The sequence below is a fragment of the Palaemon carinicauda genome, chromosome 5, assembly GCF_036898095.1.
Source record: "Palaemon carinicauda isolate YSFRI2023 chromosome 5, ASM3689809v2, whole genome shotgun sequence".
Lineage (NCBI taxonomy): Eukaryota > Metazoa > Arthropoda > Malacostraca > Decapoda > Palaemonidae > Palaemon > Palaemon carinicauda.
Window position 1 is genome coordinate 104,710,153 of NC_090729.1, and position 26,312 is coordinate 104,736,464.

Below are 26,312 nucleotides of genomic sequence, written 5' to 3' on the forward strand. Positions count from 1 at the left end.
GATATAAATATATATATATGTATATATATCTATATCTATCTATCTATCTATATATATATATATATATATATATATATATATATATATTTATATACATATCTTTATCTATATATATATATATATACATATATATATATATATATGTATATATATGTATGTATATATATATGTATATATATATATATATATATATATATATATATGTATGTATATATATATATGTATATATATATATATATTTATTTATTTATTAATCTGTCTGTTTACATGGAATAAGCACTTTCTTGATGGATTCACTTGCCTTTTATCATACAAAAGGTGTTTGAAGAGTGAGAATTGTCCTTCCATATCCACTGACATAACTGGAATATGCTTTAAGCATGCCACAATCTGTGAATCCATTTCACCATCTGCATCATTCTTTGTCTTTCCATGAATTTTCTATTTGTCCATGTCTTATTTACACCAAGAACTTCTTTGATTTTTTCACTTGAAGAATTATAAATTTTTACCAGAAACTGTTGTAAAATCCACAATGATAGTCTCAAGATATTTCAAAGGTATGTTTTTCTCTCCACTGCATTGATGGCCTCTGGAATGTTTACATATTTTGTTGCAATGAATGGAAGATCATTGTATAGTGCTTTATTCCAAGTTCCTTCACATAGTGGAACTAAAAGTATCACTATTGTCTAAACTCTATGATTTTTTGAACTTGTTCAAATTAGAAATGTGGTGACAGTGCAAATTGAGGTGCAATTTCCTTAAATGCATCACACCCTGATAAAGCCTTAAGCCTTTTGTTTTTTTGCCATTATACACTAATTATCATCACTGGAAAACCATTCACATTCATGCTTTTCTATCCGGTGAATTGAGTAGGCTACACATGTTAGGTGTATCATTTCCAGGAAAGTAGCCTTAAGTGCCTTTGATACTTTAAGGTGCTGTGACTGTAAGGACAAGAACAGTCGCGTGTTGGATGCCTTCTGGACAAAGCAAATCAATGGTTGTCATAAATAGCTAAGCAATTGTTGAGCTGTTGACCTCTTTGAGTTATTCTGAGTAAAGCTAGTAAATTTTCAGCTTCTGAGCGTCGTCCAGGGTACCAATAATCACGCTGGCAACTTTTTTTATCTATTGAAATCCTTATTTTCTTATCCTTTACTTAATCGTTAATTCTCTGCATTGTCAAGGCATAATTTGTGTTAACATAATTCTTTAATAAAGTAAACTGGTTTGTGAGTTGTTGATTTGTATATTTTTTTTAAGAATATTTTTGGGCTCAAGCCATGACGTCCTGATGGAAGGTTCCTTCAATAGCTTCCTTGGGTATATTTAACTACAGTGGATATTCCCAGAGAATTAAACTAAAGGTTATCACAGAATTCTAACTTCTGGTGCGAGTACCCTAAAGGTTTCCCTCTAGGATATTGTATATCAACAGGGGACGTATGTATTAACACGCCACATAGCTATCTGCACCCCATATAGAGTTAACACTTCGATATGGAAAGGTGGTTGAGTAACTGAGGAGCCGTTCCACAGTTACACTCATCCGTCCGTCCTCATCCTTTTGCCTGTAGCTTCTTTGCTAAGTAGGATTTTTCCAAGTGCTTTGTTTATCAGCTTACATCGCCGTTATGTCGCTACCTTCAGCCTCACCTTCTTCTGGAAAGTTGAGTACCAGGTCCCAGTATTGTTTAAATAAGTTCTAGCCGTAAAGTAACTTCTACTTTTCGTAAAATATTGTGTTTTGTGGCAGAGCTGTGCCGACACCGGACGCGCCATTTTATGGTGCCAATGTTCATGTTGCATGCTTTATTTAGTTAGCCAGAACAGCCCTCTCCGATCATTTAACTAATTAATATTATTAGTTATTTGGTCTTCATAGCTAAGGAATCCTTATATCGTGTTTTAGCGCTCATCAGACTCGGTCGCTGTTCGACCCCATACTAGATCGCTAGCTTATCCCCTAGGCTGGACAGCTTAGTGCTTGTTTTCATGCATTATATATACCTGTGTTCCTAAGTTAAGTTATGAAGATTGTGGCATTATTAAACATACTATTTACTGTGATGTAAGTGTTTTCGCCTTTGGGGACCATATAAGGGACAGTGTTGATTGTGTATCATCCCCTCCTAACCTAATGTAGGAACCCTTATATGCTCCCTATTCCCCCTGCCTGCGGGCATTCCCTCTGGTAGACTTGCTTCCCCTTCTATATAGGGGAATCTCGTCTACAACCAGAGTATTTATCGCTTCTCTGCCTACCCTAAGGGAATGACCCTCCCTTAGGGTCGTGCCTGAGATAAGGAAGGGCCCTGCCCTTCCTCAGTTGCACCTGGTTGGGTTACTCCTTCCTCCCTGCAAGTAGCGATGCGTCTTTCAGCTTTCCTAGCCTAGGAGTTAGCCCTCATACTGTAGGTTAAGCTCTGGGGGTTGACTCTACCTTATTATAGTTTGAGACGGTACATTAGTACCGTTCTCGATCGGGGCTACCTAGCCTAGGTTAGGGAGCGTTCTCCCTTACCCTGGTGGCCGTTCTCATGCAGAGTCTCCTCTTTAGAAAGACCCATTCTTCTCCCTCCCCACCTTTCCCTTTGGTGTAGGCTTGCCTACACACCTCTGTCCTTAGTCCTACATCTCCTCCTCTGTCCTTAGTCCTACATCTCCTCCCTTGGGTGGAGTGGTAGGGCTAACATTGTTCTCCTACTTAGCTGGCCGCTCTGGTACACATACCCTTCATAGCGTTCTATGGGGGTGGTTGCCGGTGGCGGTCCCCGTCTCTACCTCCTCGCTGATCTTTCGTCTTCTCCTGCGTAGCAATCCCTACACCTGCGCTGGCCTGTCTCTAAGGTAAAGTGTTAATAAAAACACCTTTTTTATTTATTTCTTTATTATTCTTTTTTAGATATTTCTGTATTATTCAATTGTATTCATGTTATGTGTAATTATGTGTAGCAATTTATTAAGGAGTTATCATGGGTTTTTAGTCTGAGGAACAAATTAAACAAATTACAGTGTATTCTTATGGGAATATTTGCTCCAACATACGATCGTTTTAACATACGAAGCAGCTCACGGAACAAATTAAGATCGTATGTAGAGGTATCACTCTATTGTTCTCCTGTCTGGTCTTTAGCTTCTGAATCTCATCTTAATTTGTTGAACAGGAACTTACGGTCTATTAAATTTCTTATTCCTGATGAAGATATTAATCTGTGGCACAGTCATTCAATTAGTTCATTATGCATGTTGCATAATATTTTACATAATTCTGACCATCCTTTACATTCAGATCTTCCCAGATAGTTCCATCTTGCTCATAATTCTAGGTATGCAGTTAATTCTAATAGTGAGGCCTTCTCCATCATAAGGCTCAATACTACACAGTACTCTAGAAGTTTTAATCCAGCTGTGACCAAGTTGTGGAAGGATCATCCTAATCGGGTAGTTGAATCTGTAAAACTTGAAAAATTTCAAAGTTGCAGCAAATGTTTTTATGTTGAACAGGCTTACATAAGTCCTTTTATAGTTTATATATCAAATATCTGTTTTAATGTTATGTTTTTTAAATATTTTATTTTAATTTTTCATTAATACTTATATTTATTTTCTTATTTCCTCTCCTCACTGGGCTATTTTTCTCTGTTGGAGCCCTTGGTCTTATAGATTCTTGCTTTTCCAACTAGGTTTGTAGCTTAGCTAGTAATAATAATGATAATAATAATAATAATAATTATAATAATGATAATAATAATAAAAATAGAAATAATAATAATAATTTACAATATATCAAGAGCTTATGAAAGTTTTTTTTTTCTCTCTCTCTCTCTCTCTCTCTCTCTCTCTCTCTCTCTCTCTCTCTCTCTCTCTCTCTCTCTCTCTCTCTCTCTGTAAAGTAAACAATTTCAAAGATTTCCATAGTCAGGACATTTGACTGGCATATTTCTTATAATAGAGACCACGCAATCTTCACAGTAGGGTTCGACATCATTATTGATAAAAATCCATGCGTTATATATGTGGGACTAATTCTTAATCTATAACATTGCTCTCTTTCCCACCTCTGTGGCATGTTGATATACTTTCAAGGTGGTGGTGTTCTTGTGATCTCTTAATTTCATTTGAATGAATGGAGTTTCAACTGATTTGCCACATTTCAAATATGTTGCTCCTGATTTTAGGGTGAAAGTCTTAGAAATAAAATTGGATATTTTCCGGGAAATAATTTGGCAGCTGTTTGCTTTGCTTGCTTGCCAGCTTTCTCATTTCCAGATATATTAACATATGCTATCGTTGTGCAGGATCTGATTAAATGTTCCCTGCATATATGAATACAGTCACTAAAAAAGCCTTTTAGTTAATGGTTTGGTTCAGTTAAAAATATTAAGCTTTTGAACCCCAACCCCTCACCAAATAATGTTGCTATTAAGATACATAGCCTATTATTTGGACATTTTGCGAGTCTATCTTAACAAAAATTTAAAAAAATGAACTACAACATTTATCATCATAAAGCTGAATAAATTTCTGTTCCATTTACATATAATTTTACAATTTTGTAAAATTTTCAATTATGTAAATCAGGGTAGTCCAACCTTTTCCATACCAAGAGCCACATTACATAAAATCCTTGATGGCACGAGCCACTGAAGGAAATGAATACTAGAATTATAATTCCTGGAGCAGTAACTGAAGGGGAAGCACTTTCCCCCGAAGGGAGACGATTCATTTCCTTATATCAAAGTGCTTGTTTCACCAAGTATGTAGATACACTTGAAGAGTTTACACACCGTGCCATAATATTTTCCCCTATACTTGTATATAAATATTTTTGTTCAGAAACAAGACAAAAAACAAAAATTTAACAAAAAATAAGGAAAAATAAATTATATAGTTCTGTTTATATTTAACTTCAAATCACAATTCAAATACATGATATAAAAAAGAGAAAAAAAGATACAAACAACTCAGATACTGGTACTTAGTAATACTTTCTAATCATATGCAAAGAAAAAATAGAAATTTACATAGCTCTGCTCCTGTTTAACTTCAAAATACTGTACAATCAAAGTAAATCAACACGCACATGCGTATTCAGCATAAAAAAGATGAAGTTCAGGTAGCTGTGTGTCCACACAGGCTACCATGAGATTATTGAAAAAAGGTGTCTGGACCTCAATTTTTCAAAATATCTAAATCTTGTCTCAAACTCGCGATATAATCCTTCAAGTTTTCCAAAAAAAAAAAAAAAAGATGAGAAGTCTGCTCCATTATTTTAGTTCAGTTCATGACAAGCAAGGAAGTGTGTCAGATCATTCTTGTTACAGCACTCACTGGAAAAAGGTAGCTTTCTATGGAGAGATTCATGTCCTACTAGCTTGAAAATATTCTGTAATTTTTCTTGTAGGTTGATTTTTAATATGTTCCGGTAGGCAGTCACGTGTGTAAGAAATGCCCGGGAGTAAAGAAGCTCTTTATCGTGTAGCTCAATTTGGCACTGTTCTGAATTACTAGTCTGCTTATTTTTAGATATGGTAGAATATCTTCCCTTAAAGAAAAGACACTGGGTTTGTGTGTTTTCCAGCACTCAGCCCCCTAACACATGAATATAGTCTCAGGTCACCCTACTCTGTGTTCAGTTTTTCAAGGAATAATATAGATTTTCTATGCCTAAGGAACTATTTCCGCCTCTGCAGATGAGTCATGTCAGTATTGTGAGTAAGTTCACAATGCTGACATCACTCATCTGCAATATTTTTCTTCATAAGGCTCTTGGAGAATAATGCAGTAATGCAATGCACTCTATTTTTATTTAAAAGCTCAACTAACCCGAAATTACTGTCAACCATAGCTTTCGCACCATCAGTTACTATGAAGAAACACTTTTTAAACCCTCCATATTCATTGATCCATGATATGAAGGAAACATATATCTCAGAACCTCTGTTTTCAGCATTCAATGACTGTATCTTGACATGTTCTTTGCGTACCACAAAATTTTCGTCAGTGGGCCGGCAAATATGAATAACTGGCATGTGTCACTTTCATTAGTGATGTCATCTAGATCCAGTGAAAAATACTTGCAATGCTTCATTATATTTTTAAGTTTCATGGAAACATGCTGATCAAGTTCAGTCACTCATCTTGCAACTGTTTGATGAGATAGTGACACACTTTCTAATTTCTTTGCTACTGGGTACTCTCTCTTCATCAAACTCTTATGCTATTTTACTGCACACTGCTTTATTGATTCTCCCACCCTAAAGCATTTTCTATTTCTTACAAGCACCAAAGTAAGTTCTTATGAAGCAGTAAGACTAACTGTTTGTGGTTTTCAGAAGTTATGTAGCCCATGCTTTTGCTGTTGGTGTTTGCCTTTCAAGATATTCAATAGATCACTTCTTGATTTTCTTACAAATTTAGCATACTCTCTTTGTGCAATGTCTCACAATGCCTTCAAACGATATAACCTTAACAACTGAACCTATTTGCTGCCACACAATATCCTTCTTCCCACTTCATATCATATGCTCTGTTCACATCTGAGCACTCTCTTTTTTATTTTGACTCGGCATTTAAAGGCGATATGAACAAAAGTCCTTAACTGGTAAGCAGAGGAAAGCTGAAAAATATTCGAAACTTCAGGGGCTCCATCTCCGATTTATTCACACTGTTGCCATTAAATCTTCTTACACTTATATTTGTTATTATTATTGACCGCATGTTTTATATATATATATATATATATATATATATATAGAGAGAGAGAGAGAGAGAGAGAGAGAGAGAGAGAGAGAGAGAGAGAGAGAGAGAGAGAGAGAGTGAGTGAGTGAGTGAGTGAGTGTGATTGATTGATTGATTGGTTGATTTTATTTCATTTATGATTTTTTATTTCTTTTAGTATCCAGGAAAGATCATTTTAGGTCCAGTAAGGTTTCGTCACATTAAAAAACAATGCATAATTAGGACAGTGTTAGAGGGCCACATTTGGCCCGCAGGGCTGTAGTTGGACCACCCTGACATAAATGATGAAAGAAAAAACTGGTGATACAGTAACTGGATGTAGAATATATCCAATGATACTAGAGGGAGTTGAAAAATGTTGCTCAAAGGTTGAAGAACTTGCAGGACTCTCTTTGTATTACAAAATATGGTGAAGTTGCCATAGTTTAGAAACTTATTCTCTCTAAGGCGTCTATACTACTATGAAGCCTCAAAATTTGATGCATCATTAAGAATGGTACATCAAAGAATTTAGTGGCATATCAGACCAAATTCGTTATCTTTCCTGTTTTATCTAAAATAACTTGGTGACACCCTCAGGGATTACGACAGGGTGTACTATAATATTGTTTAGCGAGATTACCAAGACACAGTTTTAGACATGTTCTGAAAACTAGATTATGATAAGGTAAATGAATTGGACAACTAGTTTAGAAGAGAAAAAAGAGGCACATGAAAATAAATGACAAAGTATAATAGCTGTGGACTGAAGAACATTGTAAAGGATCTGTAGTACTATGTGCTATTTGTTGCACAGGGCACACTTCTTGGTTACAGTTCTATTTGGGAGCAGCTGACTAATGTAATTGTGTGTTTTTTTTTTTTTTAATATTTGCATATCTCTTGTCCTAAAAGTCCTATTTTAAGATATATTTCTGGTTGAGGAACCTCTAATGCTGGGCCTTATGTTACTTTAGGCTTAAGCTATACAATTAGTTTGTAAATCATAGGATTAAGCCATACATCAAGTTCGTAAATTACAAATTAATATTTTTGTACTATGCTCTTAGTTAACCTTTTTCTTGTACCGCATTATTATTGCTTTATCCAATTCAAAGGTAACTCATTAACAAGAGTTTCATTTATATACATTATTGTGATGATGATGATGATTCTGGTTTTAGTTGCTCTGTCAACATTTTGAAACCAGATAAATGCCATAAAATTAATTTTTAGGCCCCAAAATTTAGTTAATGTTCAAGTATTAATGATATGTTTTTTGCTTTTAGATTAATCAATAATAAATTCAAATATCTTCCAGGAAATTTCTTTGATAAACAATGCATGGATAACATCTGGAGCTCGCCCGAAGGTAACAAAAGTGTTGGATGGTCTACCAGATATATCACCTTCTGCAGCTCTTTCACTGGCATATCCTCCTGTAAGAACTTTATCGGGCAGCAATGTACATTCTTCAGCTTCTTGTGCATTGAATTCAACTCAAGATAAAGTAACACCATGTAAGTCCTTGTTGTGATTTCAACATAATACACCAAAAAGTAGTTTTAAAGTAAGGAAAACCTATTTTTGGGGAAGTGGTCTCCAATAACCTAAACTATGAAAGGCTAGAACAAGGAATCCAATACAAGAAAATGCCATAGAAATATTGTCATCCAAGCTCCAGGGCCAGTAAATCAATATGTACAGACATATTGAGTATTTCAAGCAAGAGTCCTGCTTGAGAGGTTCTGTCAATGAAAAATGTATCATCAGATTGTTGATAGCATAGGGACCCATCCTTGAGGGAGGTCATCCATGCTGTCCATGCCAAGTACAGTCAGCCCTCTTTAATTGCAGGGGTTAGGTAACACAGACAGGCACAAAGACTGAGAATCCACAATATTTGCTGCCCTAGGGTGGGATAGCTCCTAACCCGACCAACTCGCAGCCTATTACCTTCACATGGTCAAGTAACACACTAAGTATTGCCTAATATTGTTTTTACTTGGTTTCTATAACACTATAAGTATTGTGTAAAGGAAAGAATGCATTCGAGAAAGTATGCAGTACATATGCACACTTGTACACTTCATACTATAAACGGTAAGGGTACGGAACAGTAGAATACAGTATATAACGCTACAGTACTTACTTTTAATTTAAGGGCTGCTTTTCTGGTCCTATACAGCAGGGAAACTCTACTCTCTACAGGACCTCCACAGTTATTTTATCAGGTTTGTTCCAAAGCCTTAAACATTTCACACTGCATATTACTCGTTTATAGTGTCAAATCCACACTATCGAAGCGCTTGGAGTACAAGAAAGTCTATAGTTTTTCCTTGAAAGCCCAAGATCTTCAGTCTTTCAGATAAATGTGGAAGCTTATTGTATAGTCTTGGGGGCGCGTATTTAAAGGCTCTAGAGCTTACAGTAGACATATATCTTGGCTCCAATAATTTTAAACTATCTGCAACTATTATCGTGCCAACACGCTTTGTTGGCAGCACAATATGTAGCAATTCCATTAGATATTTTGGACGTCTGGTTCTGATAACTTAATGGCTTATTGAACATATTTTAATTTCTATTCTCTCTTTAATAGGCAGCCAGTGTAAATCAATCAGAATAGGAATGATCCTTTCTTGGGATGGGACACCTTTTATCAGTCTTGCTCCTTTGTTTATTATGTTTTATAATTTCTTAAGTTGCACTTTTGTTAAATTGTAGTTGATGGAGTTATAGTAGTCAGTCCTGGTAATAACACAGTTTATAACAAGTTTTTTTTGACAGAGTACTCTCTATATCATTTATGGAGAAGTAAAATTGTGTATCATCTGCACATAGATTGAAACTTCACTCCATGTCTTTGAAAGTATCTTCAATAGACCAATAATATAGATACAGAATAAGATTGTTTATTTTCATTTAACTTTAGTCATTTGATTGTCATCATTTCCCTAACACTAGCAATGAATAAGTTTCCAATTTGCACGCAGTAATTTCTGTCAACTAAGTTTTTTAGGTATTCAAAAGCTTTATCATCAATACTGATGGACTTTAGATCATTTAGTAGCAGTTCATATACAGCTGTATCAAAGGTATCACTAAGATCAGTTAATATTAAAATACCCAATTTGTTTTTAACTATCATTTACAGCAGAACAGATAGCTGTCTCCGTAAAGTACAATTTTCTATAAACACACTAGTTGTCTGGCAAAGCTTCTATTTATTATAAGTGAATAATTAGTTGTTGAAAAATTACGTATTCTAGCAGTTTTGAAATAAAGGATAGATTCAAAATAGTTATATACGAGCTTAATATCTGATAATCTAGAGCATTTTTCAGAAGTGGTGTAACTGTAGCCGTTTGCTCAGATTTGGGAAACATACAATTATCAATGCTTGTATTTGTTATTCTCGTAATTACATCAGCTAGACTAGAGAAGTTTCTTTCTCCAGTTACTTCTGATATTGGCATTGGATCGATCGCACAGTTTGTTTTCTTTTCTCTCTTTATAATCCTGGTGACATTGTCTTGTGTTATATTATTGAATCTTGTTAATTTTTATGTGTGTATCTGGTGTAGGATTAATCTAATATTGAATATTTGTATATGACCTAGTTATATTTTTATTTTGTTTAAAGAATACTAGAAAATTATTTGCTAGTTCCTGGTCACTGTACCCCTCTGCTAGCCTTTTTTCATTTACATTTCCCATTATACCATTTAGGAAACGATATAACATATTTGTCTGTTGCTGCTTGGCGGGTCTTTCACTTTTTTCCTTCTTAGTAGGAAATTATATTGGCACATTGCAGTTTTGTATTCTACCCATGTACTTTCAGTTTATAACCAATTCCACCTTCTTTCCTTACTTCAGTGGACACATGGTATCATATTCACTTTTACTTGCCATATTATATATAGTCATAAGGCAGTCAACACACATAGCACTCAACAAACAGTTATTACAATCACAGGTAATACTCATGGCATCGTTTATTCTTTTTATAACCTCTTCAATAAATACAATAGGAGAAAAGTTTGATTTATATTTAAAGTTTATTTTCTTCACTATTGCGTGTTTCAGTAGAGGTTGTCTAAATGTAATAAGTTTGTGCACTGGAGAGATTGTACACTTCTCTTCTACATTTATATCAGATACAATGTTATTCATTCCATCACTTAGAACTAGGTCCAAGTAGTTGCATAGTCAACATTATTCACCAATTTATATGATTCAAATAACTCTTAAATAGTAAAGTATCAAGATTTGATGCATCATTCATCCAAAGATTGAAGTTTCCTCAAATAAATAATTAATTTTTTTTCATGATAATCATCTCAATGAGTTCACTTAATTTTGCAAAGAAGATACCAGTATTTGTTTTTGGAGGTTTATAAACTATTACAATGGATATTTTTTTATGCATAAAGTATATTTTAATATATTCAAAGCTTCTTACACTAGTTCTATTTAACATCTTGAGATTTGAGGAACCCTTTTGAACGAAGAACCTGCCCTCTCTCAGAATATATCCTTTTAATCCCTTATTTTGAATTCAGGTGTTATTGTATGAAACTTTTGTAATTTTCTAAATTGAAATAGCAAATGTTGCGACAGTGCAGGTAAGATTGATTAATTTGCATTGTATAGCGCTGAATGGCCTTTGATGACGGAGTGCTTGGCTTAAAGTTTAAATTTTATATTCAATTCAATTCACTCTCAGAATATGAAAGAAAGCATGTGTGGGGGGCCGGGTCATTTCAGCGATCTTGGGCTTTTGAAAGATATTTAACCATGTTACAGATAATGCTAGTACAGTATGTTTAAATATTTCTCATTTATCAATTCTCGAATTTGAATAGTTTTATTACTAACAGAGTGTATATTTACGTAGTCCCAGTAAATAACATCCATAGCATCCATGGTTACCAATTCTTGCTAGTCTTTTCAATTTCAAATCATGATCTTTGTAATTTCTTGAAATCACTGTGGGGTCATTTGGTTTATTTATGGAATTTATAAATTTTACTCATTGCGAATTACATTTTATCGTGGAAGGTTTTTCTGAATATTTCCCGCAAACTTTATCATCAGTCTTAAACTTAAAATCTTTTTCAAAATGTCCATACCTTTGACAATAGTAGCTGGTGATCATTGCAACATAACTTTGTCACCATTATCATGAATAGCTTTCCAAACTTCAGGATCACATTTCAACAAATAGTGGGTAGTCCCACCTGCACCACTTTTCTGGAATACCAGACTTATCTTCTCTTCTATGTTTTGGATACGGTCCAGACAACAATTTCTTTGAATCAAGGGATTTACTACTTCATCTTCATCATTGTATATATTGCATATCATTATTTTAGGTTTAATTTTCCAATTTTCCTCATCTTGGTGTCAGAAACCATGGTTTGAATCTTGTTTGCTGCTTCCTCTAGGATCTTTTCACCAGCAAAGTTTACAACATTAATATTTGAACTTGACCTCGTGTTGAGTGCGTGTTCAACCTCGTTTTTTCTGTCAGCAATTTTAGTTGATGCTTTAGTCAATTTACTCAATTGCAGATATTTTTCTTTAACTTTGTCAGCATATGTCATTTTCTCTTCTTTTGGGTCCATTAGTGTTTGAAGTATTTACTTAATTGATTCCATATTCATCGATAGATTATCAACTTTCTGTGAGATCAGTGATGTGGGTGGAATTTGCTGCATTCGCAGTGTATTCCTTAATTTGCCTTTCCAATTCAGCTATTTTCTCTTCATTTTCAATTATATGAAGGTCTTTCATTCTCAGTTCCTTCGCCATTTTCAATATAATTGTCTTGGCCTTAATGGCTTCATCTACACAGTGTGGACAAATCCATTTCAAACTAGTTATGTCTTCATTACTGATGTTTGCCTCTATAAACATACACTTCTTGTGGTAGGACAACTTATCCACTTTTTCCCATCTCCCCTCACAGATCCACACGAGGCAATCATCCATGTAAAAAGTACTTTGGTTTTTAAAAATGAGATTGGAGGGATCCCCCGTCTCTGAGTTGATTGTAAAAAGTGTATACTGTCACTTTTGTCTCTTCATAAGATTACTGTATATTATGGTCTAAAGGGCAAAATTTTAAGACCAGTTTTGGATGAAAAAAGTCAGGGTTTACCCATTATACGAGAGATACTTTTGGAATTATGAAAATATTTATTTTCTGTTCCTCTGTTGTGTTGTTGCTAGGGTATTCTAATTGCATATAGTTCGTAAATAGGTTAATCGTTTGGAATGATTGACCTAAAGTCATATAATATAATGATTTTAATTATGGTATGTAGTTTTATGTTTTAGTAAAATATGAATGTTTACCAGTAATTTTATCTTTATTTATTTTTAGTACTGTGCTCGGGTTATGTTGTGTGAACCTGTTGGTAGGCTAACCTAATTATCCGAAACATAGATTTTCCATACAGTTAACTCCTCGTTAACACAATTGATGTTCCTTGAGATGTCGTGTTAACGGAAATCATGTTAATGGAACATAATTTCTCCACAAGAAATAATGATAATAAGGGATGTTACGTTCCTGGACATAAGGAAAGTCTCTATTTTGGGATTTGGTTACTATGAAACTTGAACAAACACATTATTGATATATTTGAAGGTCACAGAAACAATAAAGACACACATTTCTACTCTACTTGTATTTATTTTATTGTAAAATAACAGCGAAAAATCTATTTTTGGGTGAGATGGCCATGACGTCCTGATGGAAGGTTCCTTTAGTAGCTTCCGAGGGGTATATATGACTACAGTGATATTTCCAGAGAATCAAACCAAAGGTTTCACAGAATTCTAACTTCTGGCGCGAGTCCCTTTAAGATTACTCTCAAGGGTATCGTATATAATCAGGGGACGTATTCTTGACACGCCACATGGCAATCTGTACCCCGAATAGCCTTTACGCTTCGAGGGGGATATGTGGCAGAATTAGAAGGGTAGCCGCAATAAAGATTACCCTGGTTCCCCTACTACTATCGTATCACAACCGCGCCAACTCCCTCTGGCGGTCATTTCTTGTAGCGTTGAGCAAGGTGCTACAGATACAGTAGATCAGGGGGGGAAACCGTGAAGATCTTTTCATAGAAAAGAAGGGTGGGTCCATCAGGACGTCATGGCCATCTCACCCAAAAATAGATTTTTCACTTCGCTCAAAATCCGTTTTTTGGGCTCAAGCCATGACGTCCTGATGGAAGCATACCAGAGAATTAATGTATGTGGATTTTTGTCAGTGCCTTAACCATGGGACAACATTACCGTTATATGTCATTATCACTAAGCATAACAATGTTAGTGCTTCCTGCCCTCTGCAGGGAAGAATAATTTTTAGACGTTAGGAAAGGGGCCTCAAGGTAGCATATATTGTATGAACAAACATAAGTATACACTGAGAATACAAACGGTCTCAAGGATTGTATATATTGCGGAACCAATATCAGTGTCCTTATCCGTTGTTTGTAGGCATACAAAGATATGAGAAATACTTACATGAGTAAGTCAAGGAACTCTGGCATCTTAAACATGCAATTGTTGGGCGAATTAGGACGCAACTGCATTTTAAAAGACATTTATTCCTAATAAATGACTACATGCTAAATGAATGTAGCATGATAAGGAAATTATACAAGAGACATACACAGAAATTAATGTTCCCTTTTTTGAAAGGGGAAAAATGATAAGTGCCACTCTCAGACTGAAGAAAAGCTCTTTTAACAAGACTTTTCTCTATAATCTCTGTACACTAAATAGTCTAACAACACTGTGTACTATGTACACACGGCACTAGTGGTATCCATATAATTTCACACCTGAGATTCTGAACAGATTTAGTGTTACCTTGGCAACACTTATTCAAAGGGAGGTCACACAAAAAATGCTGACCCATTCTTCTTTTAATTGATAGTCCCAATCAATTTACTGTTCATCGCAGACCTAGACAACAGGGTCCAAAATAGCACCTGCTACCACCACATAATGCTTCAATCCATAGATTTGCTTAGTATAGTGTCTGTAAGACACACTGGACAACCTCCGATTAGTAAATGAGCGAAGAGGCTGAAGTCCACACACTGAAAAGTTCAGTGATGAAGCAAATTTTCTCGGATCTTTATCTGCAGGGGTACTGTCAGGATCCGCTCCGCGAATAAGGTAGGTGAGCTTCGCCCTCAGTTGTAGGGATAATTTGATCCAAAGTTTTCTCCTGTAAAGAGCTGTTTCTCCTGAAGTCTGAAGTTCTATGAAGATAGACCTTAGACGCTCTAGCAGACCTAGAGAGACATCTTCCTTCAGAGGGCAGATTTTCCAGGAATCCCACCTCTTAGTGGGTAGGTCGTCTTTAGTGAGAAAGGTTAGATCAGGAAAGAGATGCAGTTCTCCCACTTAATGTGGCCCTCATCCCCAGATAGGGCCACTATTTCACTAACTCTAGCCCCAGAGGCTGTAGCGAACCAAAAAAATAACCTTTTAGGTTAGATCCTTGAGGGAACACTCATTGTTCACAGGTGAGGCATAATGTAGGACCTTGTCCAAAGACCATGAGATGGGCTTTAGTGGCGCTGCAGGCCTAAGCTAAGTCGTCAGATCCATTTAAAGGGCATATAGAAGAGGTCTAGTCGGGGCTGACTTGCACATAGATATTGGTCCATGGATCCAAATATCCAATCAAGTGACCTCTCTTGCAAGGTCGGCCATACCCTTGGTGCTTACTCAAGGGTTTAGATGGGGACAAGGCCGAAGAACTAAACTTCTCATAGTATCCAAGGATACACTGCCTCCTTCCTCAAGGGCCATCGTGCTGTTGGCCGCCAGACCTTGAATATAGGGGTGGATAGAGGACAGGCAGAAGATCATGAGATTGCTTTCGGACCCTTTTGCTTTACAAAGCAACTTACTTTTCTCAAGAAGACTCGTATTGTCTTCTAGTTGACTAGACTTGTATTCTTCTAGGAATTCTATTTTGCCTTTTGAGATCCCAGTCTTTTTCCTAACCGTTAAGGGCAAGGAATTCATAAGATGAAGGGATCAGGTGTACTGTGATAAATTGAAGGCAGAAAACTTCTGAACCTCCTGGATAATCCTAGGTGCATAGCTAGGACTAGCCTCAGCCTCAGTTCCTTCATTACAAGGAACGGTGTGTTCTTGGGCTACCTGGGAGCTAACAGAGCCCCTCTTCCCTGGAAGGGTCTCGGCATGTAGAGGGCCTTCCGGAGGAAATTTGATGGGCTGAACAGGAATTCTAAGTCCATCACTTCTATTGTAGAGACATGTCTGTTACCTGCATTAGAGGATCCTCGTATGGTGCTAAATAACGAGATAGTATCTTGATAACGCTCGTGATGAAGAGAACGATCTGCAGCTTAGGGACTTGCTCCCATCTGGGAGGGAATGGGTCTGCGTTCGTGTACCATTCCAACTCTATTGGGTTGAACCCGAGAAGAGCATCCGCTGTCACCTTGCGGATCATATATAAAAGAGCTGCTGATAGGCGCCATTCCCTTAAGGAAGGGATGGCTAGCATTCCCTAATGAAATGAGACGTCCCTTATCCTCAACAGTTTCGACGCCTCATTATCGCTTTGATGCCCCAGATCAACCTGAGGAGGTCTGATCTGTGTGGAGAGAGTTTCTCCACCCATTACAGGGATAAAATGGCCTACGGGTCCGTGGCCTTTGGTCATTGTAGGGTAAGCGAAGAGGGAATGACCATCATTGGTCCTATTAGATCTCTTTGAGCGTTTGATGCGTATCTTCTCCAGCCTCTTAACGCATCTTATAGTTGTGCACGTAGCACTAGGTCTGTCATTATCGTGAACTGGAGAGAGTTCGAAACTCCTCCCTGTTAGCGTCATGGAACCCTGACTGATTACAATAGTCTCTTGACAGACCTTGCGATCTCCTTTTACATCCCCAAGGGAAAGGAGCGTTAGGGTGACTACAGGTTTCAATGATTTTTTAAAAACATTGAAGCCCCTGAGCTGGAGAGAATCGAGACTTCTTGAAGTTATTTGCATCCTCGATGTTCCGGGGCCGGATTATCTCCATGGATGCTCATAAACAGTCGTTTCGGATGCTGCCCACCCCAGCCTGTCGTCCAGGGCCATTGTTGCCTGAACTCTTTCTAGGCTTGATTTCGCTTGACTGTGTCTGCTAATTCTGTGAAGATCATAGGACTGAATCTAGTCCGACGAGAATCTTGTCTAGGATATATGTTATCTTCTGTAACTTGGATCCTAGGTAGGAGGGGAGGGGGTGACTGACTGGAAGTTGCTGATAGACGTCTTCCAGGTCTGGCTAGATTGTCAACACCCCTTACAGAATAAGGTCCTTATGTTCAGAAGGATCAACATTCTGAACTTGCTGTTTTATTGGAACTTGTTGAGTGGTGCCAAGTCCAGAATGACTCAGAGTTTTCTTGAATCTTTCACGTGAACACTAAACAGCCTTCCTTGGAAATCGATGGACTCTACTTTCCTCACCGCTAGTATGCTCTAGAGCTCTGAGGTATACTCTTCTAGGGGGAATTGAATATAAGAAGAGTTTAGGAAAGGATGGTGGAGGTATGTCCATTTCCATTCTAGTCTCATCAAGATGAGACTAGAATGGAAATGGACATAGGCCTTGGACCCAAGGATCGAAGGTCCAGCCATCCAGGAGGAACTTCCCTCCTACCAGAAGCGTCTGTTTGCTTCGCATGATCAGAAGGTGTACATATCTGACTGTCTGTGGAACAATGGTTATTGTAACTGTGGGATGCTGTTTAACATCCCAAGGAGAACTAAGAAACCCTTCTGTTCTCCTTTTAGGCCAAACCTGACCGTTTGCCTATATCAGCTTTTCAGGGTTTCACTGTAATAGAAGATTCCTTTCTATTGTATAAAGCTTAGGATAAGTACGCTGGAAAAGAATAGGAGAGACACATACGTGTGAATCCTTCCAGCCAACTGCTGCGGCCTTCCTAATTATTGATTCTAGGGCATCTCCTTTCAAGAATGGCCTGATGGAAGATTCTAGCCCATAAGGATAGAGTAGCGTAAACAGCGCCTACGGCCGGGGAATTAATAATGACAATCAAAGAGGCTGATGAAGAGTCAGCGTAGAAAAAAGGGGGGGGGAGTGGATCCCCCAAATCAGGTAGGTCTCAGCAAGAGATTGTGCTTAGAAGCACAGCATACTGGAAAACCATTCTATTGTATGGTTATGTACCAAAGATTTCTGCCTGTGATATGGTCCTATACTACAGATGTACAGGGTATTGTATACCCCTATACAACTGGCATATTACCGTCAAGGCTAGTACTTGGGGGTAAGTTAACTTGCACAGTACTTCAGTACCGATATGGCTAGCAGTTCTCCGGCATGTCAGTGACTTGTCGGCTGTCAGCGGGTCGCTGACAGAAGTCACACCATCCTAGTCAGTATTCAATGTGACTGGGTAGTGGTGAAAACTATACAGTGAGCCCTCGTTTATCGCGGTAGATAGGTTCCACACCCGACCGCGATAGGTGAAAATCCGCGAAGTAGTGACACCATATTTACGTATTTTTTTAACATGTATATTCAGACTTTTAAAACCTTCCCTTGTACGTAGTACTGTTAACAAACTACCCTTTAATGTACAGAACACTTAATGCATGTACTACAGTACCCTAAAGTAAAACAGGCACAAATATTAAAGGCGATTTTATATCATGCGTTTCCTAAACACGGCAAAAAGCACGATAAAAATGGCAACCAATGTTTTGTTTACGTTTATCTCTGATCATAATGAAGAAACAAACGCATTTAGTGTACACATCTGTGTATAGGTTAGTTTTTGCATCGATTATATTGATTATACAGTATGTTGATTTTGTTATTATTAATGTTTTACTTAATTTTTCTTAGGACTTCCAAATGAAATGTTTTTCTTTATGGGCGGTGTCATAAAGTATGCTCCATCTTCGATCGTACTAAACAAACGAAGGCATTTAACGCGCATGATGAAAGTGATAAATAATGATATTACAGTAAAAGCTTTTAGAAAATATGTTATTACAAATATTATTTACCGTATCTATATAAAATCATACATACGTAGCAAAGCAGGAAAACAATTTACGAGAGAGAGAGAGAGAGAGAGAGAGAGTTGTTTTACGTACGTAAATGTAGATTTTAAACAAAAAAAATAGCCCCATTTCATATAAAATAGGTTATTGCAAATATTTTACTTTATCATATTACAGTAGTCTGTATAATACTGTAAAGTTCAGTACTGTACAGTATGTTGTTAGTCGTGGCGATGAAATTCTCACGAAACAAAAACACGGCATTCGATTACAACAGCTGATTCATTCTCTCTCTCTCTCTCTCTTCGTGTTATACAATACTTACATATAGATGAAGAAACTAAACTTAGTTTTCTTAGTGTCAATTAAATACGAAACGAAAAAATTATGCCGAGTTTACATCCATTTCAATCGTTGCTAAAAATACGGCATCCGATTTCATCAGCAAACCACTATTTTTGGGGAAACATCATTTTATTCTAGAAAATTGCTACTCTTTAAATAGTTAATTGCACATTAAGAAAGCGTGTACTTTTGTTTTTAAATTTCGGGTGTGTTTTAAAAACCGAGTATTGTTGACTTCTTTTTGTTTTACTTTTGGCTGTGATCAGATCAGCTGACGTCTAGCTGCCGCTCTTGAGAGCGTACGAATACACTAACAAAGTATCGTTTATACCATTTCTTAACTTATTCAAACCGTCTATACAGTTGATATTATATAAGCACCAATGTGTTATAACCTATCAAATTTTTTTGTTTATTACATTTAAAGCAACACACACACTCTCTCTCTCTTATTACATTTAAAACAACACACACACACACACTCTCTCTCTCTCTCTCTCTCTCTCTCTCTCTCTCTCTCTCTCTCTCTCTCTCTCTCTCTCTCTCTCTCTCTCGTGTTATACAATACTTACATATAGATGAAGAAACTAAAATTAGTTTTCTTAGTGTCAATTAAATACGAAACGAAAAAATTATGCCGAGTTTACATCCATTTCAATCGTTGCTAAAAATACGGCATCCGATTTCATCAGCAAACCACTATTTTTGGGGAAACATCATTTTATTCTAGAAAATTGCTACTCTTTAAATAGTTAATTGCACATTAAGAAAGCGTGTACTTTTGTTTTTAAGTTTTGGGTGTGTTTTAAAAATCGAGTATTGTTGACTTCTTTTTGTATTACTTTTGACTGTGATCAGATCAGCTGACGTCTAGCTGCCGCTCTTGAGAGCGTACGAATACACTAACAAAGTATCGTTTATACCATTTCTTAACTTATTCAAACCGTCTATACAGTTGATATTAAATAAGCACCAATGTGTTATAACCTATCAAATTTTTTTGTTTATTACATTTAAAACAACACACTCTCTCTCTCTCTCTCTCTCTCTCTCTCTCTCTCTCTCTCTCTCTCTCTCTCTCTCTCTCTCTCTCTCTCTCTCTGTGGGCTACTTTTCACTACCTCCCATTCCTTACCTCTATCTCTCTAACAAATGATATCTTTGTTGTTCCTCAAAGTTTTATTTATATTGAAAATCAATCATGATTCAATTTTCCTTACTTTCTCCAATCTCGCACCATCGGTTACATCCCGGTATTTTCGAAATTTCCGGAAAATCCGCGATATATGTATATTCATGCGTTATGAAAAAAATCAGCGAAGTGGTGAATCCGCGATGGTCGAACCGCGAAGTAGCGAGGGATCACTGTACGCATAGTCAGCAGCCCTCTGAACCATTGGCGACTCCTCGATCTGTCGTCAGTCCGCCGGTTATCGGCTACCCCCATCCTCACCTCCTCTCCTCGAACTCAAGTGGAGAAAGGAGGGATAGGGGACAGGATGTCCTTTAGGAAGCTGTAAAATAGGTAGGTATGGTTTCGGAGAGATTTTAGAAATCTCATACCCAAATGTGTTATATAAACTTAGGTTTTTTTCGAGACCTTCGACAGCAAGGTCTGACCTACTTACAGGTCAGAGGGTCTCAGATGGGGTTGGGGATTTGGAAATAATATTGCTGGGGGCATGAACCTGCATATATTATGTCTGTGAAAATACTCATTTTTATAACTGCAGAAGACTGCGATGCATCATCTGGTGTCCCTCCTGTAAGGAAAGGAGAACAGAAATGAGTATTCAATTGATTATCGCACTGATAAACAATTTGCAAAAATCATCTTTTGATAAAGATAGCTTAGGACAGAAAGCTAAAAGAGATAGTGGGAGACACATACCCGTGTATCCCCTGTGAGCCAATGCTGTTACTTCCCCTCAGTATTAAGATAAGGAAATTCCTCCAACCGGGGAATTCCCGGTAGAAAAAGGGGGTCGAACACCTAAGTGTAAGGAAGTGTACAAGCACTGTCCCCCTCTATACTTAACACTCTGAGGTAAGGAGGACTGATTTCACAATCAGAGTATCGAAGGAATGCCATTCTTTTGATATAGGAGCGGCACCAGCAGAAGCTCGCACAAGGGTACCCAAGATATGTTGATTAGAAAAATAGGAGACATATATTTGTGCATCCCAACCAATCTATTTGCTGTGATATCCCTTACAATCCCTTACAATATTAAATCAGGGAGCTTACTGATCAGGGAAACTCAGGGATAAGGGCTCTCTCCTTTAGGGGTTAGAGGTGTCACACCACCAGCCCTTCACGAAATTTAATATTGCAGGGTAAATGGAAACTGATTTCAAATCAGAATATTGACGAAATATTATTCTATCAATATAGGATTGGGTTCAGCAAATATCTGGGCAGGGATACCCAAGATATATTGGAAATAACTAGTAGTATTATATATACGTTAGTTATCCATCTGCCGTATATACTATACTGCAAATATACTGACTACCTGTATGGACATATACTGTAGTCCAGCCGGCATGTTGCCGGATTAGCTAGCTCTTGCCGGAGCATCTAGCAAGCTAGATAAGAGAGAGAGAGAGAGAAAGCATGGGGTGAAGGCTATCTATTACTGTATATGTATACAGTAATACATGATGTAAAAGTCTAATTTTACTGCCTTTCTCCGAAAAGAAGGTTCAAATGGAAGGGAAGAATGTAACATTCAGGCTTCCATCTAGCCATAGTACTATTGCCGGCTTACCACTGTAGGCCAGCCTCCGGCAGCACAAGTACAGTCGGCATGCTACCGACTGAGTCAGTACCTATCTGTGCCGGTCTACTGTCGGCCTGAGCAATACACCGACAACAGAAGTTGTGGCCAGCAGTTCAAGGGAGAACTGGAGAACCTTGGTGACAAAAGGAACCTCTCACCCACAGCCGTCATGGCCGCTGGAAACCGTCAGACGCCGACAGCCGTCAGCTGAGGAGAGGAGGTCTGGCCGGCTCCGGCAACCCACCGGCAATGGTAAGGTTGCAGGACGCCGGCTCAGGAAAGACAATGGCTCGGCCATCGTAAAAGAACAGAGAGGGGGGGAGGGTCCTAAATGAGGTATTGGAGGGACCGGCAATGTTGCCGGACCTACACACCTTGAAGAAACTCTGTTTCAGTACCGGCACAACCACAAGCGGCAGGAGAATCAACTATTCTCCAGCTTAGGAGGTGCTAATACAGTTAAGGGGACGGCAGTCCATGCCTTTCCTCTCAAGAAGGGAGAAACAGAGTTCCAATGCCGGCACCATCCTAGGCCACAAGAGTATACGACTTTACAGCCTAGGCTCTGCGAGCATAGGACTAGTCTACTAGACCACAGGGAGAAGGTGGCGGCAACATTCGACCACTTCAGGTGTAATCTAGGGACGGCTAGCCTCCTATGCCGGCAGCTCAGCCGGCAGGGGAATGCAATCACCCCGCCGACCGACTGTCGATAAAAGACTAAATACTCTGAGGTTCTGATCGAATCCCAAAACTTGCCGTCTGCCGTTAAGGGATGAGACAGAAAACTCTAGGCTAGTCATGCCTGAATTCGAAATTCAAGGCCGACGCAGAGAGTTGTAGCCTAAGGCTACTCTGAGAGGGAAGAGAGATTACCCATAAATCTCTAAACGAGACTAGTAACGGCTAATATAATTCCAAGAGATATCAATCTCCAAGGAATGATAACCGATACACAAGGGTAACCGGGGAAATGACGAAAGTATATGTTGTCTAGGCTAGGTTACCTAGACAAGGCAAGATCTCGGTTACCTAAAATCACCAAAACTCCGACTTATACGATCGACACAAAAAAAAGGGGGAAAATCATGCATAAAAATATCTTTACAATATAAAATGCCTAAATAGCTTTCATAATAACAATTAAAGTTATATAAACCGGAAATGTCATTCTGCTATCTAAATAACACATGCCCAATGAACGACGGCGACACTGGTGATCGGCGTAGATCCAAACACAATAATTACACTAAATTCATTGTGAGGCTGGAACTAAAATACAAATTGTAAAGAATAAATACTCAACTTTCTGGATGGAGAAAGAAGCCGTAGAAAGCATAAAGATTCCTATAAATCGATCGAAAATGTCAGATCAACAGGGAACACCACCGTAGCGAGTCGCTACAGATAAAGGAATGACCGCCAGAGAAAGTTGGCGCGGTTGTGATACGATAGTAGTAGGGGAACCAGGGTAATCTTTATTGCGGCTACCCTTCTAATTCTGCCACGTATCCCCCTCGAAGCGTAAAGGCTATTCCGGGTACAGATTGCCATGTGGCGTGTCAAGAATACGTCCCCTGATTATATACGATACCCTTGAGAGTAATCTTGAAGGTACTCGCGCCAGAAGTTAGAATTCTGTGAAACCTTTGGTTTGATTCTCTGGGAATATCACTGTAGTCACATATACCCTTGGGAAGCTACTAAAGGAACGTTCCATCAGGACGTCATGGCTTGAGCCCAAAAAAGTTATTACCCGTGCACATTCACACTATAACGCATTAGCCTACACTTTTCACCACTGTCAGCTGTCGCTTGACTCGCTTCCATCCCCATCCTCACCTCTCTCTCTCTCTCTCTCTCTCTCTCTCATTTTCTCCTTTTAGTCTCATGATTATTTATTTACCATGAAGTTTATATCAAGTACATTTTTAAGTTAAAGACACAATAAACAAAACGATTGTATTTATGAACGCACAACGGTACTGTGTATACATATCAAGTACATTAGCGATTTATTTTTCTTTCATTTAGGTAAATAAATAACATCGTAACATATTTTCCTTTTATTTAATGATCATTCAAAATTAATTTTATATCAGTGAGAACATATCTAAGTTAAAAATCACATTGAGCTGTACTGTGTGGTAGGTACAAATGCAAAATGCTACTACGTATGCATATCAAAGACATTAGCGATTTTTTTTTTCATTTTGTTAATTAAATAAAAGATCATAACATTTTCCATTTTAGTCAAGAGGGGGAAGTTGAATTCATTCAGTGTATAGGAAAAAGGGGGGATAAGCTAGGTCCCCTTATCATATTAGGTCGGCAAGAGACTGCACATGGAAGCGCAGAATATGCTGGAAAAATTTTTACTGTACAACCATACATAATAGTTTTCAGTCTAGGGGAAAACTATGCCATAGGTGTACTGGCTATTATCCATAGCTGCACAATATTAGCTGCCGGCATGGGGCCGGCAGGAGGGAGGAGTGACTGTCCACTGTAACGCCAGGAATGGTGGCACCGGCAGCCTGGCGGCATGCCGGAGGCTAACTGGCGCCGGCAGGTCCCCATCAAGGATGAACCCTTCCCAGCCATCAGTCTATGTGGTAGAGAGAGAGGGTGACACCTTAGGTGATGGCAGATCGCTAGCAAGCCGGCGACGGTAACCGACACTGACATCATTCAATGAGACAGGTAGGGCACCGAAGACACTGACGGCTGGCGCCGGCAGAGTGGGGGCGGCAGTGGACTGGCACTAAGAGAGAGAGGGATAGGATATGAGGAGGGAGAGGGAAGGGTAATACCCAGTACCCAATCCAATCTTCCTCCGGAAGGAGTGTTCAAATGAAAGGGAGGGGTACTCCTTTTCATCCGGCGGCAGAGAGCCGGTAGTCGGCTATGTTGCCAATGGCGGCCCAAGGGAGGGCCGAAGAACACTCAAGAAGGGAGGTCCTCCACTGGCAGAACGACCGTCGAATGCTAACCCATAGTTCGACTATGTGCGGGCATCACAGCAGTACGGACCAACCAACGAAAGGACCGAGCCGAACCGGCAACCCAAGAGGGTCCTGAGGGGAGTGTAGGGAGGAGGTGTAGCTCCCACCAGCACTCCCCTCAGGACCCTCTTCCCTCCCCCTCTATCCCTTTAGTGTTGGCTTAGCCTTCACACCCCTGTCCGCTGTCCTACAACTAGGGGATTCTGTTCAGGGCTAGCCTATCTAGGTAGGAAGAGTCCATTCTCCAGCTTAGGGTAGGTTAGCACAAAGTAGGTACAGCACTAATGTCCTGTCCTAAACTATAAAGAAGCAGAATCCCGTGGACTGCCTAACCTAGGCTAGGTGAGCTAGTCTCCTAGAGTAGGAAGGGCAGGGGGAGGACAATTCACTAGGCCACAGGGAGGAAGGGACTTAACCCAACCAAGTGTGGACTAGGGGGAAGGGCAGAGCCCCACCTCCTTCACCCTCCAGCAGGGACCAGAAGGAGAGTACATTCTCCTAAAGGGGAGCTGGGGGCGAACGACTGGTACTCAGGTTCCGTCCCAGACTCAAAGCGCATGTACTATGGCAAGGAGTGGGGTAGGAAAAAATCCTAGCCTAACCTTACCCGAAAGCATATCGAGGTAAGGAGGAGTAGGATGTAGCCTAGGCTACCTCAGAGGGAGGAGATTACCTTAGGAAAGGTAACTGGGGGGGTAAGGGAGTATACAATAGCCCCAGCGTTATGTTAGGGGCAAGGGAGACGACTACCAATATCACCGAAACCCATTGTATACTCCCTAGAAGGCGAAATAACATCTGTGCAGTCACTGAATCTTGTTTGTATAAATGCCTATGTCTTCATTTATAAAGTAACACTAGGAACACTTATTATATCATGCAAGAAGTAAACATGAACACTAGGCTATCGAGCCTAGGGGCTAGGCTAGCAATCTAGCATAGGGTAGGCTAACATAGTTGCCTAAACGAATACTAATGCATAATATAACTAACTTCTAGCAATGAAGACTAAATAACTAATGAAGTTATTAGTTATAAGACCGGGAAGGTTGCTCTCGCTAACTAAATAAAGCATGAGAGGCGAGCAATAGCGTGGAAACATGACGCTTCCGGTCGGGGCACAGCTCGGCCACAAAACACAAGATTTAAAGATAAAAAGTCGTTACTTTACGGATAGGGCTTATTTATACAATACAAGAATGTGGTACTCAACTTTCCAGAAGAAGGCGAGGCTGGAGATTGCGACATGATGCGATAAAATAGCGAACACTGGGAAAAAACACTCTGTCAGGAACGCTACAGAAACAGGAATGAAGCGCACGGATGTGACGTAAACCAAGATGGTGG

General features: G+C 38.6%; 1 protein-coding gene across 1 annotated transcript in view; it reads left to right on the plus strand.

The window, feature by feature from the left end:
- LOC137641382 (RING finger protein 17-like) overlaps positions 1-26,312 on the plus strand; it is a 1,982,860-nt gene that overhangs the window by 973,874 nt on the left and 982,674 nt on the right. The window contains exon 13 of the mRNA XM_068373901.1: positions 8,054-8,252. Coding sequence (XP_068230002.1) covers positions 8,054-8,252 — 199 coding nt within the window. The remainder of the gene's footprint in view (positions 1-8,053; positions 8,253-26,312) is intronic.